A 15,754-nucleotide genomic window follows, 5' to 3' on the forward strand; every position below is an offset into this window, starting at 1 on the left:
CACGCGCTCCCCGCACGCCCGTGGGCGCGCACTGCACTGCACTGCCCTGCCCCACCGTCCTGCGCGGCCCCCCGCGCGCCCTGCAGAGCGGGACCCCGCGCCCCGTTAGCGGCGGCCCGAGGGGAGGCGCCGCGGCCGCCGCCGCCCTTTAAGAGCCGCCGCGGGAGCGTCGCGCGGCCCCACCCGCCGCGCGCGGGGCCGGGCCGCCCCCCTCATTAATATGAAGGCGGCGGCGGCGGTGACTAATGGCTAATGAAGCTGTCACTCCGGCACCTACTTGTTGGGTGTCCGCGGAGCCGCGGCGCGCAGAGGGCGAGCGGAGCCGGCGGCAGGAGGCAGGGAGGGCGGCAGCGGCGTAGCGCTCCGGGCGGCCCCGCCGGCAGCGCATGCCCCGCGCCCCCCGGCGCGCTGCGGGCGGCTCCCGCGCCGCCCGTGCCCATGCGAGCGGCCGCCGGCGCGGGCTCCCGTGAGGCGGCCGCGCGGAGCCGCAGCCATGCGGGGCGCCGGCCGGCGGCCCCGGGCCCCCCGCGCCGCCGCGCTCAGCCTCGCGCCGCCGCCGCCGCTGCTGCTGCTGCTGCTGCTCGCCGCCTGCGCGCAGGTAGGGGCGGCCGCGCGGAGACCTCGGCGGGGCTGCCGCCCGCTTGCACCTTCTCTAATTTTATTTTCCCTCCTTTTTTTTTTTTTTTCCTTAAACCTCGAGAATCCTCGTCGCGCTTTTTTTTCCCCTTAATGCAGTATTATTATTTTTATCAATTTCTTCGAATTCTCTCGTTCTTCCCCTCGCCGCTCGCGCACCGCGCGCAAGCGAGCGCGCCGCGGGCTGAAGTTCGCGCGCCGCTGCCCGCGGTCGCGGAGCCGCCGGCGGGCGCTTTCGCGAGGCGCTGTAGTAACGAGGCTGTCTCTTCCCCTACCCCCCTCCTTTGATTTTTTATTTTTAGGTGTCCCAATCCACGGGCTATTTCGAGCTGCAGCTCAACTCGGTGAGGAATGTAAACGGAGAATTGTTCAATGGGGAATGTTGTGATGGCATGAAAAGCCCCGAGAACCCGGAGTGCGCCCGGGACGAGTGCGACACTTACGTGAAAGTCTGCCTAAAGGAATATCAGGCCAAGATCACTCCGGTTGGACCCTGCAACTACGGATTCGGATCTACCCCCGTTCTTGGTGGAAATATCTTTTATTTGAACAGCAACAAATATTCCCATCAAAGCAAAACCCCCGAGACGGGCAGGATTGTCATACCGTTTCAGTTTGCATGGCCGGTAGGTTGGATTGTTGTTATTTATTATGGCTATCGCTATGAGCGCGTTCGCTTTGCAAGTGCCTGGCTCGGGTGGACGGCGGGAAGGCTGGAGCGGGGGGACGCGCTGCCCCCGAGCTCGCAGCGAGGGCGCGGGCGGCAGGGACCCCGCAACAGGTTGCGGGCCGCGGAGGCAGAGCGGGGAAGGGGCGGCGGGTGGGCGTCTCGCGTAAAAACGGGCGAAAGGAGGCAGTGCCAAATTAAGAAACACGTACGAAAAAACCAGCAGTAACGAGGCGGACCCCGGGCCCCGGGAAGGCGCGGCGGGCTGCGGCGCGCGGCGGCGCCGGCAGGGGGCGCCGCGGCGCGGGCGGGCGGGCGCGCTGCAGGTGGCGCGCGGGGCGCGTGCCGCGGCGCGCGGAGGGCGCGAGCTGCCGCCCGGGGCGCGGCGCGGAGCGGGGCGGGGGCGGGCGCGGCCGCCGCGGGGCGTGCGCGCTCGGGCGGGGGCTGCCGCCTTGCCGGGCCCCCGTGGAGCGGCCGCACCTGCGTGGGGCCGGGAGAGCCCCTCGGAGGGAGGCTGCCGCCCTGCCCCCGGAGGCGCGTGTAGGAGGAGGGCAGTGTCCCAAGGCCTGCGCTGATCCCGGCAGAAACCTGATCCAGGGCTGTGCACGGGGGGAGAGAGCGAGCGCGGCCGGCGCTGTTGGCCTCTGTGTCCGGGATCCTCCTGCCGGTCTCTCCCCTTCCCTCTCGCAACACGTCCTGGGGTCTCTGCATCCCTGTGCGCCCTCGCACTGAGCGGGCAGATCCGAGGGGGTGCAGGCAGCGTTTCCCAAGCCTTTCCTGGAGGGCAGGGGTGCTCCGGGCTGCTTGGGGGTGTCCATGGAGGCCTGGCAGGGCCCATCTTTCTGCCCTGGTGCGGGCAGGTAGGAGCCTGCAGGCAGCCGAGCAGCTGCTGCTCCTCACGGCCCTTCCAAGTGGGCCACGGGGTGGAAAGCGGCAAGTCAGGAGGCGCCGAGGAATGAGGATGGTGCAATGCCCTCGTAAGGAGGGAGCTGCTACCAGGGGATCGCGCTTGGCGCCTCGCGAGGAACAAATGAGCTGCTCCTCGCCTACGTCTCAAAACGCATAGCTCGCGGGATCGCTGTTTCGAAAACCGCTGCTGGGCATGGGGAAGGAAGGGAAATTTTTTCCGCTTGTGTTTCATGCTGGAAAGGAAACCTTTCTCCTAAAACAAACTTCCTGCGCTGCCAGAGCCCCTCCATCCTTATGCGCGTGCAGCTCGTGTTAAGAACTGACCTATGGTTTGAAGGCAGTTTTGTTAGTGTTAGATGGCTAATAAACTTGTACAAAAGAGAAATGTCTCCTTACTGCCAAGCTGGGGCATATTTGACTGCCTTTGTTTGTCCTGTGGCCTGTTGAACTTGCAAAGGTTCCTGTTAACAGGTATAGTCAATACTGTAAAAACATGGTATTTAGAGCTCAGCGCTTAAGTTAAAAGATCAAAGGGAAAATTACGGTTCTTTCTCCCCTTTGTTGACCATGTAATACAGGCTCGGTGAAATCATAAACTTCCCTTTTTAAGCTCGAGATTTCGGTAACATTAGCATCTCAAACTTTATGCCTTATCTGCATGAGGAAGTGGAGGTAACTTAAATCACACTTTTACTTTGCCAGTTTCTAGTGTTGTTACTTGAAACAAGAGGCGAGTTTGATAAATCTTACAATGCAGGTCCCTAAGACCAGCTGCCTTTAGTTTTCCCTGTTGCAATAAGCACATTCCTACCTTGCAGCTGCCGGGTATCGTTGTTTTATGCTCGTTAAGTGCTAAGAAAGACCTGTTTGACCTACCTTTTGTGGGTATATTACCCCAGTGTCTCTAGCACTATGTCTGCTGCTGTTCCTTGTATCATTGGCCCCTGCCTTTTGAAGGGTAGTTTAGGTCTTTGGTGTCTTTTCACTTTTTAATTTTTTTTGGCAGCTGTTGCAAGCAACCTGTAATTTGTGCAAGCAGCACAACTGCAGTTTAGTGGGTGGCTGCTTTTTTTTTTTTTTTTTTTTTCTTTTTTTGGAAGGTTTAATGAATATTATCCCTGCCCACCCTTTTTTTCTAAAAATAAATTATAGTGCAGTTGTACTGTGACTTCAGAAACAGTCTGTATATTGCAGTCTGCAGATGAATGTATGGAAGGAAGTCCCTCTTGTGTCTTGCAGTTTCATGCTGATCTATGGATGTTCAGTCTATTGATGGGGAATGCATTATCAATGCCACAACTGCTTACAAGACAGATGAACTCTGCAAGTAGAGACTTAGCTATGTTAATTTGGCATTACAGTTCTACTTTTTGTGTGGATTATGTTTCAGTGTCAGGTTTCAGCTTCTTGAGGCAATTTTAATTATTCTCCCGTAGATCCTTCTACCCAAACTTGTAAGCAAGAAGCAGCAATACAGACACAGACTTTTCATAAGGCTTGCTTTTTTTTTTTTCTTGCCTATGGAAGAATAGTGAGATTAACGTTGCTTATTGAATTTGCTGGAAGAGGCAAAACTAGAGAGTCAGAAAATGTGTTCTTTACTCATGAAACAAATTCAAAGCTGACAGTGAGCAAAGAACTGCAGCAGTTTTAGATTTAAATTTATCAATACTAAAAACCGAACCCTAATGAAAGCCATTATTGGCATAGATGGACTTCTTCCTGAACCTTACCTGAATGTCGACTCTTTCACTTAGAGACTAACCTACTGTAATGCATTAACTACTTAAGATCTTTTCTGTGTTCTTTAGTTAATGCAGTACCCTAAGCTAGCAATAGCTGTATTACAAGCACTACTTCAAAAGGTGTTTGTTTACGTTATTTTTTAATAATGCTTTAAAACATTTGCTAAAAGCACAACAAGTTTTGTACTTGTTGTCTTTTTAATTTTATGTAATACATAGTCTGAAAGGAAGGCAAGCATCTGTTCTGTAAAGCTGTAGTACCTGATTTCATTGACTTCTGTAGTTCTGTCTGGAATGTCAGTTATATTGCTTATTCCTATTTCATTATTATTATTATTTTTAATATCAGTCTGATCTTCCAATTTGCAAGAGGAGATTGAGGTATTGCCAAAAAGTTCTTAAAATTGCTACCTTGGGATCAATCAGCCCCAGAAATCTGGCAGTGGGAGAAGTTGAGCCTAGCACCAGTTTAAGAGACTACTAACAAACAAATTTTGCAATTAGTTTGTGCAACTTTGAAATAACAAAAGTAGAGAGAAGAATGCCAGTGTCTTTGATTAATTGTAATCATACAACTGAGATTCCGAGATTTGTAGACTTGAACACCTTCTCCAACCCTAAGGTTTTTATGCAGATACTAAAGCTTCAAGTGTCTACTCCTGACCAAGTTAGGATTGTTTCACATGGCACCATTTATCAATAGCAATTAGGATATTAGAGGTGGTTTAGATCCTGATTTAGGTTTGTATGTGGCTTTTTTTTTTTTTTTCTTAAAGGGATTACTTTGAAGGTTGCTTCTGAGCACTGTTTTAAAGATGCATGCTGCTGGTTATATTATGTGGAACCATTTTTTATACTACTTGGCTTGCAAGATGGCATGAAATGGAGTTACCGTGTGTATGCATGTGTGTGGGTTTTTTCTCTACACCCTGTTTTCTCCCTCAGGGAATTCACAGCTTTTCCTGTACTGTAAATATTAGTATGGCATCCATTACTTCAGCTAATTAGTCATATAAAGGAATTGTTCTGACTAGCCGTGGATGTTGAAATTGTGTATTCCAGTAGGCATGATTGTTGTCTCAACCGTCTCCCATTTGTTTTTGAGACTCCAGTGTGACAGGCAGTGTGGAGTGTGTTAGCACAACACGTGCTGAACTCTGCAGATGAAATTGAGGGCACCACCGGGTTTTGGAGATGAGCAGTTGAATTCAGTGATTTCACTTGCTGCTCAGCTGGTGCTTGCTTAGGACTCTGTACTTACTAGGGATGCAGGCAGTCCTCACAACTTGCTGCAGTAGATCTCCTCCTCACTAGCATGCAACTCATTTATTGTTTTGTAACCACTGATCTCAAGTTTTTCCCTTCTTAGGGTTGAGTGTAGCACATACGTTAATTTTAGAAGCTCTGTAGACTTTCAGGTAGTTAAATGTGTGAATGTATATGAATTTAATATCCAGACTCTGTGCTTCAGATTTCATTCATGTGCTGTCCACGTGTGAATCTCATCCCATTGCCTGGAAATAGTCAATCTTGAACTAAAATACAAACCAGAGTATGAACTATCTAATGCAGTTGAAAAGCTGACCTGGCTGCAGCAGTAAATGACTTAAAAAGCAAACAGCCCTTCCCCAAGCTTAGGCAGGAATATGTGACCTTGTAGCTTTTATTAAGTAATAGGTGGGGTATTTTGTGATTTTTAGATGTTGCCCACTTCGGTATAATACTCTCCATCTATCTTGGGTCTTTCTAACTGAGAGAACAGTATGTGTTAAAGTAAAGTTAGGCCCTGGAAGGCATTTAGCAATGAGGTTTTTTATTTGGGATCCTTGGTTTCTTGAGGGAGCTGTGGAAAATGTCATCTTCTATTTGGCTGGAAGATCCACAGTTGATCTCCCTCAGTCTTGACGCACACACACCCCCAAAACAGACAAAAAAACCTACACTCTGATCAGGGTCTTGATGCTTTGTAATGAAAGCGTCATGGATTAGATTCCTCCATGCAAGCCGATAGAGTAAATATGCCATCTGTCACTGTGAATGATGACCCACCATGAGAGTTAAACTAGGCAAGTTAGACCACATAGCACTCAAAGCAGTACTTGTCCACAGCTGTATCTAATAAATGTTGTGTATACCTTTCTTTTCTAAAAGATTAGAATTAAACAAATGAAACGTCTTTTAAGTGATAAACAGTGAGCTTTACCTCTGACTCATGCTTCACTCCATTGAAACTCCCTTTAAGAGTACATGCAAACACATGATCCAAAACAAGACTTGAAGGCAGGGAATAAGAAGACGGAATGTGAAATCCATCTGGTATAGTGATGTGTGATTTAAGTGCATTATAACCCCTCATTAGAAAGTGAAGACAGTGTGGAAAAAAATAATAGAGCTGATAACCATATATTGATGAACTATGTAAATGTTTAATATCTTGTTTGACAGCAGAGTAACTCTTCCCAAATGGAAGTCTGTGTTGCTAGTGCAAAGCTTCCTTTTTAGTACTTAACACCCCCACACTGATCTTGCTTCTTGCTTACTGACTCTGCTAGATTGGTTTGTCAGAGGAGTCCAGGACGGACGTGGCAACTGTCACAGCAAATTGCTTCTTTAACAAAACACCTGCAGTGATCCTGCAATAAAGCTTTCCCTTGCCTGTTACGATTCGGGGACTGTGGATCAGGAAATATGACTTTCTTCAATTTTGGAGAAGAAGCTCAGAGAATCATATGCTTTTACCTTTTTATACTGTATTTGCCTTCAAACTCATTTCACGATTAGAAATGAGTGTTTGATGTTGAGGGAATGTTATATAAACATAATTCTCCTTAGTTTCAGGTTACACAGATGCAAAGATAAGCATGCAGGTTTTGTTTTGCCCCTTTCCTTAGGTGAAGAAAACCAGGTAAAGTTTTAGGGACTGATTTCAGCAATGCTAGATAGTGACAACCCTGACTGAATTCAATAGCAGCTGCAGGTGTCACCTCTAAAAAGAATCAGGACCTAACTGATGATCACTTCAGAACCACTCTTTGAAAAAGGGATTTATTATTGGCATACAGTATGTGCCAACAACTATTTGCAGCTTGCTCAGAATAGAAAGCCTAAAGACTTAAGTTTCATGTAACTGTATTAAAAAAGTCTTCTAATTTTAAGCAGAAATGTCCTTTGCCCTCTTAATATTTCATACATTGATGTCACTGAATCTGGAATTTCTGATGTCTTTTTGAAATAAATATGCTTCAGAGGACACTATCCGGCTAACCATTTAAGCTTTAATACCTTCAAGCTCAATGGGTTTTTGAATGTCAGATATATCTATATATAATCAGATAATAAAAGCCCTTCTATTTTTACTCTTTGAAAGCTTCCTTAAATAAACTCTTGCGTTTTTATTAGAAATACTGAGGCTGAACTGAAGTCTGGAGACGAATAGCCCTCCCTTTCAGACACCAAGAAGGGTATGGCTATATACCTTTTGTCAGCTTTCTCATTTATTCCAGGCAGCCTCTCAGTGAAGTGCTATAATCTTAGTCACATTAAAATTAGGCATTAAATCTTTGGTTGAAAATGGAACAGATATTAAAATAGTCAGGCTTACCTTCATATGCAAGGCTACAAGTTAGAGAAGAGGATGAGGAAGAAACAGGGTAAGTTCCTGTTTACTGTTATGTCATGGAAGCTCTGTAGCCTTGTCTTAGGGCTGTTTGAAAGCATTCCAAATAATGCTTTTTCCAAGAAATTAGTTTGCATAGAAAAGATCTCCTCTAGGCACAAGTGACTTTAATCTCTGATTTATCTTTAACCTGGTTGGGCTGAAACTTAACCAATTGTGTTTGTATCAGAGTTGGGATAGTTGGTTGAGTTTGTTGAGACATGTTCCTGCTCTGTTGTATTATAGACTTTTATGAGGTCCTGTGAGGATCAAGGATATCAAAACCGAAATGAAATATATCCTAGTTAGGTATTAAAAAGCATGATGTTACAAAAGCTGTCCTCTGGGTTTTATACCACCACTTGTATTCCTTGTGCTAGTCTATCTAGCTTTGAGTTGCTGTTAGAATTCACCCCTGTACATGGTGTTTTGTGTGGGTTTGGACTCTGAAATGTATATTAGCAACATACTTGAGAAACTACTGCATTCTTATGTTCATAAAGCAACCTTGATCACATCATATACCCAGCCATGTGCAGCAGCTCTAGATTACTGTGTGCTCAAAAGCTTCCCTCCCTTCTTTTCTGAAAACAAAGCCAATGTTTTGTGTCAACTCTGTGTGGGTCCTATTTGCGTTGCTTGCTTTAGTTCAGTGCTTCTCAGTTGAGGAGACTGAAAAGGGAGGGTCACTTTCCTGTAGTGCATTATTTTTCTTCCTTTGGTCCTGCTCTGCTTGTGATTGCTAATAATTCCCTGATCTGGAAGAATGCACGATGGCTTGAGAGGTAAAGCAACTTCAAGGAGTGAAGAATAAGGATATATGAACATTGCTTCTGGCTCCTCTGTGCTTAGCCAAAGCCAAAAAGATGATTGCTATTGTTTCTTGGCAGTAATCCTGCCTTCCTCTTCCTCTTCTGATATGCCTTTGTCAGCCTCTTGCCAGAAAGTGCCCTGGCTCCTAGTTAGAGGGTATCTAAATTGGGTTGATGGTTGGCCGGCTGTGACAGTGGCAGTGCTGTCTGCCATATCCAGTTGGTGGCTTTTGAAGTGCACGTTCAGCTTTCATGCTGGGACTGTCATGTCGTGCAAGTAGAGAGGAGCCTGGCATGTCATGTGAGGCAAAGCAGTGTGGGTGACCGGGACCAGCTGTGGTCTGACTCATGCCCTCTTCCACCCCTGTGTGGTGGCTGTCCTGGCTATCCCTGCTCTCATCACTTACCCTATGAGGAAAAATGCTGCATATGAAATTTTGTTCTCTGCCAGTCTTAAGTAGAGACTGTTGTGTATCCATTGATGCTATGGAACAGCAATGAGGCCAGACCAGAACTGAAAGTTGTTTCATTTTTAATTACCCAAATTCTTTTCACTTTTTTTTTGAATCTGGATGTTGTAGTTTTGCTCATAAAGTCCTTTAGCAAGAGAAGTCAACTGTGATCAACATTAGTAGATGCATTTCAGCATCTCCCAAGACTTAAAGCCCATCTAGCATTGTGAGATAAACACTTGCTGTCTACATGAAATGTACTTGCTGTTACTTTTAGTATGGAGCCATCACACTGGTGACTTTTAGAAGTTGAGCTGTAGCTTTTCACTTAGTCATCTTGATTCCTGAGCTCAGCTCTTTAGCATTGTAGTTTGCTTTTTTTTTTGACAGAAGAGAGGAAAATAAAAGGTGTATATCTTTGTTCTTTGTTTCAGACCCTGACTAAATGAAGTTTAAAAAGCATATTTTTCATGAAGATCATCTCTGATAACTAAGCATTAGGAGGAACTCTAAGCTGAAACACAGTACGCATGGATTTTATCTGTGCTTAAAATTGCTGTTTGTTCTTTAATAGTAGTTAGAATGCTATATTAAATGGAAGGGGCATGGCATTTCAAGGCTAAATGACAATCTTAGTCTTACTTGATTAGAGCTTGCAGAGGTTGCTAAGAAACAGCCTAATAGTCCTTGAGTAACCAATTATATGCCCCTTGGACAGATGCACAGGTGCTCATTCTCTGAAGGTTTTTTTTTCTTTTAAATCTGAGATAAGACTGCAGCATTAGTACATAAACTGCAATCTGTTTACATCCTGCTTCAAGCTTGAAAGTCCTGATTATATATATCTTGTTCCCAGCAGGATGCATTGTAGTGTATTTTATTCAGTGTATTACCATTTGATTAATGTTATGCTTATTTTTTTTCTTGCAATGTGTCTTCTACCTCCAGATAGTCTGCTAGTGCTTTAGTTTCTTCTTGGCTCTCTAGGATTCTGGCCATGCCTGCTGAAATAACTTTAAATATCTAGCATTTGTCTTGGATAAATTTTACATTTCCATATTTTCAGTGGGTAGGCAATATTGGTATGAAGTTATACAATATGTAGAAAATGCCATTTTCTGGTAGAACTAGCTTTCCTGTCTTCTAAAACAAATCTCTACAGACAAATTGTAGTGAAATATTATATGAGCTGTTGCCTGAAATGTCAAATGGTATTTTTTCAGTCTTTTCTCAATAAGGATGTATAATTTTGTTTTAAGGTAGAAGTTTACACTTTGTAATGTTATAAACACTCATTTTTTTTTGCTTAGCAATAGGGAAAAGTTTCAGGATTCCAGGTGGAGAACTTAATATCTAATAAGGGAGTTTTATACTCCAAGGTTCAACTGACTTGTGTTAAGCAGCAAGTTCAGAAATAATAATAAAAAAAAAGCTCAGTGATTGATCCAGTCTAATAAAGATGGAATATAATTTTGGCAAGGTATGCCATTTTAGGCCCTGTGTGCTAGTTTTCCTGTTGGTTGATGAAAATTTTAGTACTCCTCATTTGCTAACCTTTGTTGTTGCTTAATAGACTCTGGTGATAGTTCCTTCAGCCTGCACAATGTTCAGGAAGGTTTATTGCTGTGCTTGATAGTCCTATCTGTGTTTATGTTATAATAGCATGATTTTTTTCATATCAAGACAAGGTTTAAACCACTGTTTATACTTAGACCCAAAGTGTGGTAATATTGTATATGGTTGCTAGAGGACTTCGTAGAACTGAATGTTGTTTCCCTGGTTGATCTACACAGATCAGTACTTTCTTTATCTTATAACATGGGGAAAGGAAGGAGGTAGAGAAACTTAAATGCTTTGGACTTGTGTGCACACTTAGTATATTAGTTGTCAAATACTTTGTGTCCCTGTAGTGCCTTTTGATGTTTGCTATTAAACCTAGGTAACTTCAAGGTTATGTGGTTTAGCACTTTTAGGTAAAGTGTGTGGTCTCTTTACCTTTTATCTTTTACTGTAGAAAAACGTAATTGGTGGCAGTTCTCAAGGGACTGGCTACCAGCATTCACACCACTTTTTATTGTGTCAGAGCATAGTTGTCGTAGGGCTTTGGAGAACAAACTCTTGCACATCAGCTCATCTGCTCTAGGAGTTCACATCTGCTCCTAGATCACAGCAAACACTGGATAAATAAAATTAGTTTTATCTGGCAGGCAAAGATCTGGCTTGTGACAGCTTGCTACCAGCGATAACTTGTTTGTCCCTAAGCCCTTAGGTTGGATCTTCAGAAGATTTGGTAGTCTGCACTTCATCTTTCAAAGGAACCTGGGAAAGATTGGACAGCTAAAGAGGCAGTGACAACTTAAATAGTAACAACCAGAAAAAGTGTCCTGTCCAGTAACACTGGCACACTTGAAAAGTAACTAAGGTCAACATTGACATGAATTGGATGATTTGCTGTGCTAATTTATTCCTTTTGTAAATTAAGTTTCACATGAATAGGGTGACAAAAGGTAGAGAAGCACTCGATTCTCTTGCTTAAAGTAAGCTTGCAGCACAAGTGCCCAACTTTCATAGTTTCTTCAAGGAATACTTTGCTGTGCTTGTTTGAAAGCTTTTCTTTCAAAGTCATGTCAATTCTAGGGTTTTTCGTCTGACTTAGAATAACATAAATGTGTACCAAACCCCCTCCAGCTTATTTCAAAAGATAGGATTTGATATGAAGTTCATTTATAGATGCTGCCTTGGTTATTACAGTAGGACTGATTGGTTCAAGCTCATTGTCCCGTACTTAGGTAGGTATCTATTCTATATTGATAAGCTCTATTTTTTGGAGCTTAAGTTTTATTCCTAATAAAATACATTACAGTGCTGGCTGCAAAAAAAGGGACAGAATCTTACTGTAGTCATGGAGTACTGTTGAGAAAATTCAGTTCTGGAATATGAACCAAGTATTTGTTTCAGCTAAATGTTTACAAACTTCGTTAAATGTATGTGAAGATGCAAGAGGTTTTTTTGGAAAACAATATGTGGGAAGGGTGCATGTTTGTGTGGAAGGACTGGCTCTGTACTTTTTTCCAAGTTCCTTGTGTTCCTCCTGTTTTCTCACCTCAACTTATTTATGTCAGTTTACGGAGAAGAGTGAGGGGTGGATATAGCTCTAATTTTCTTTTGTGTCCTACTTCATATCAGCGAGGAACTTGCGAAGAACAGTGTGTAGCTACCTCTGTAGCTGAAGTAAGGCTTTTTCTTGTATTTATTTATTCATTTATCCTGCCAGCTGCTTCAGTAAGCAAAGAGGTCAAACTGGAGCTGTTCAATCTGGAGCTTAAGTGAAGGACACCACAGATTCCTCATTCTGGTTTCATTACATCTTCCTTGCTGTCTGTGAGAAAGTTCACCTCTGTTGGTCTCATGTGCAAGTTCCAGGTTTGAGTTGACCCAAGTGTCTTCTGCAGCTCAAGGAACTAAAAAACTTATCTTGGTGACCTGGGTGTTTACCTTCCCTTCCACCCCTTTAGATTTCAGTGTCACCAACAACTGGTATTATTTAAAAGTGTTCGGATTAAAATACTACTCTTCATTCCTTGGAACTCCACGTATATAGAACTTGAGGGCCTGTCTATTTTTTTCTATATTTGCATGCCTTAGTATGTGTATTTTCAATACAAAAGAGAGTGCATGCAGGTGTTCTTTGTTTAGAACAATAATTAAAGTATGTTATTACATGGTTAGTTTAATTCCCTCTTGACTTCAAGCTGAAATTATAATGATGCATGGCTTGAAGTGCCCAGAGGACACTAATATCTCCGCCACATGGAGCTTAGGCGGGAGGGGAGGAACAGTATTAATTACTAGTTCATCTTTGAATTCTAAATATTAGCATAAAACAAGCCTTGCACTAACCATTAATGGGCCTTCGAGATTGTTACGTGCACTTCAAAAGACATAATCTAGCTGCATTTTCATTAATGCAACAAGAAAGAGTACATGTAATGGGCTTAATTTATCTTGGACTTCTTCCAGAACTTCAGGAAAGGAGTAGGACTTGGATACTTGGTTAATATCAAATTTGTCTGAAACAATTCAAGGCTGGTAGCAAGGCTGAAAGCTCCAGTTTAAATCTAATAAAATGACGTTAACATGGTATCCAGTCGTCTCCAATGTGTACTGGTTTTGGACATGCCTTTTCCTAAAAGGCTTTTCTCCTTTCTTTAATTTCATCAATGTCTCAATCTGGTGTTTGGTATTGGATTAGTTTTTGGAAGCTCTCAGTGCTTATTCCAGCTGCACTGGAGAGGACTATGTCTTAATAACTGTGAAACCATGAAATGACGGTGATGTGACAGCCAGGCAAAATCTCTCTATTATAAGTTACTCCTGTGACTTCCCTTGTAAACCAGTATTTTCTGAGAGCTTAATAGGTTCTCACTTGTCCACTAAGGTAACCAGTTAATAGCAGAGTAATAACTGCTGTACTTCCTACTCTTTCTTGCTTTAAATCAGAAATTAATCTTAATTAATTTCTATGCTCAATTTAAAATCAGCACCCAGCACTCTTATCTAATAAAATGAAAGGGAAAGGTATTGTTAAAGGCATTGACATTTTTAAAAATGTTGATACACATGGGATCAGTTTCCTTTTTTCTTTCCACTTCTCTGCCAGAACTGTCACACACAAAAAAATGAAATCCAGGGGGGTTTCACTACATTCTCCTATTTCAGAACCAGGTGCAATGCAAATTGTACCCTTGTATGGCTACTTTCAAGTAAATAATGAGGATGTCACCCTTTTTTGGTATGATTACAGTACAGCATACCAAACTTATTTTGGTAACTTTCTGATATTTCCTCCATTTCTTTTCTTCTAAAGTAAAGTAGGAAACTTGCTGATTCTCTTTTGTATTCTGTTTTTCTTGCCAGAAAACCTCATTGGAACAGATAAGTTAACATTCATATCGAGGAATATTAAAAGCTAATTGACTTTTAATTAGACTACCTAATGGTTGGTCTAATGTGAATGACAAATAGTATTAGCTAAATTATCCAGCTCAGGGAAGCTGTGGCAGCAGTAAGGGTGGCTGATGTTGCATTTGAACACAGATATCTATCGGTTACATTAGCTCCTCTCTATTCTGTGCTCATCAGGTTCTTATCAGGTATTGAAACAAAGCCGGACAACAGCATGATGGCTTGCTAAGACTCGATTTTACGATGGATTTAACTTTGTGTATTCATGGGCTTTGTTTATAAAAGTGTTCTTCCACAGCTGGTAAGTATGAACAGAGCATTGCACTGCTCTAGCATCTGTGGAAGAGATGGCAGTTGAGGGAAGTGGTCTTTTACATGACGCTTCTCTTAATGCCTAAGGCTGCTTGTGGCACGCTAGGCCTGTCGTCTTGATCTAGGAATCACCTTCAAGAGACGGGCAAAATCTCTCAAATGCTTTCTGTGCAGGTGGGAATGGCTATGGTGGGATAGGCTTCCCTTCTGTGGAGTACTTCTGCACTGCTCAATGATACCGAGTTTCTAGAAGACTCTTTCATGCCTTGTTTGCAGAAGGGCAAGGTCTTCTGTTAGTGCTGATGATCTGTTGGAAATCTAGGTAATTTCAGCTGGCTTGCTCTGAAGACATTGGATACTTTTCATGTATGTGTGGTACTTAGCTGAGCAAAATGTATAGGCAGTGTAGAATCACTTTCTTAGTGGCTGTTTAGAAATGTCACTAGTCTTCATCTCTGCTCAGCAGAGACCAGTAAGGATTTTTCTCCACCACCCTGAGTTGAATAGTAGAAGTCTGAAGATGCCAACTATTTCAGTTACCTTTCCATGCTAACTTCAGATTAGTCTTTCTTGTTACAAAAACTGTTTTTCATTGTTAAAACAGTATTTTAATCACAGATGTACTGGAATTTTTTTGTGCTAAAAGTTGCTATAAAATCAGTGGTGCAATATTTTGTCTGATGCTTCTCAGTCTTCTGTTAATAAATTGTGTGCTATACTTGTATTTCTTCTGTCTTCCCTTGGATCATGGTATATTCTGGTTTGTATCACTAAGTGTAGGCTTTAAGCATTCTGAAGTCCTTTTCCACCAGAAAAACTGTCAGAAGCCCTTTTCAACTTTTTTCAAGGCAACTTTATCTTTCAGAAGAAAAATATTTTTCTGAGCAGAAAGATCTCCCAAGTAACAATTTTGGGTGTGTGATCTTTTCCAAATTGCAGAAAATGGTGTGGATAGATTTTAGTGCAGTTGTATCTGTTGCATGCATGTTTTGGTGACTTTGCAATTATTTTTTATTATTTCATGTGACAGCTTAATATTTCAGAAGTCAATACTCAGTTTTTATTCTTTTATGACTTTTTTTCAGATGTCACAGCTTTCAAAGAGGAGTGTTGTGGTAGAAGTTACAGATTAATTCAAAACTGTTTCTCCTGTTTTCCCCTTGTTTTTTTTTCTCAATCCTTGGTTGTGGATTTGATCACAATAGGATAAATATTAATGGGCAGGCTTGCAGGATTCTGCACATTTGTATTCAGTATTCTGTTTTAATGCTAGTCATCAAAAATAGTGAAATATTTAAGAACAGTGGTACTGATAAAATCTAGAAGGAACAAGTATGGAAGATTAAGACAGGGCGATTCTTCTAGGCTCAGTTTTCAAAATGGGAACTTCCTGAATTAGCTGTACCTGGTGTCTTTGAAATATTTGTACTAGTCTCCCCTTGAACCCACAAAGTTTTACAGCTGTATCATCCTTAGCCTATGTAGCATCTTGCTATTTTTTGTATGAAATTACTTCTTGTTTGCTTTTTAAACTTTGATTTCTATTCATTTAATTTGGCATGTAGTTGTTAAATACTGGAAAATGGACAGTCTGCTACCAG

At 42.7% G+C, this 15,754-nt stretch overlaps 1 protein-coding gene across 1 annotated transcript in view; it reads left to right on the plus strand.

Annotated features, from left to right (window-relative positions):
- Nucleotides 1–478: 478 nt before the first annotated feature.
- Nucleotides 479–15,754, plus strand: part of JAG2 (jagged canonical Notch ligand 2) — a 64,921-nt gene continuing 49,645 nt past the window's right edge. Inside the window, exons 1-2 of the mRNA XM_088539618.1 lie at nt 479–598; nt 939–1,262. Coding sequence (XP_088395744.1) covers nt 494–598; nt 939–1,262 — 429 coding nt within the window. The 5' untranslated portion in view covers nt 479–493. The remainder of the gene's footprint in view (nt 599–938; nt 1,263–15,754) is intronic.

The sequence above is a fragment of the Tinamus guttatus genome, unplaced genomic scaffold (genome assembly GCF_059628265.1).
Source record: "Tinamus guttatus ecotype Peru unplaced genomic scaffold, ASM5962826v1 Tinamus_guttatus_pri_ptg000048l, whole genome shotgun sequence".
Taxonomy (NCBI): domain Eukaryota; kingdom Metazoa; phylum Chordata; class Aves; order Tinamiformes; family Tinamidae; genus Tinamus; species Tinamus guttatus.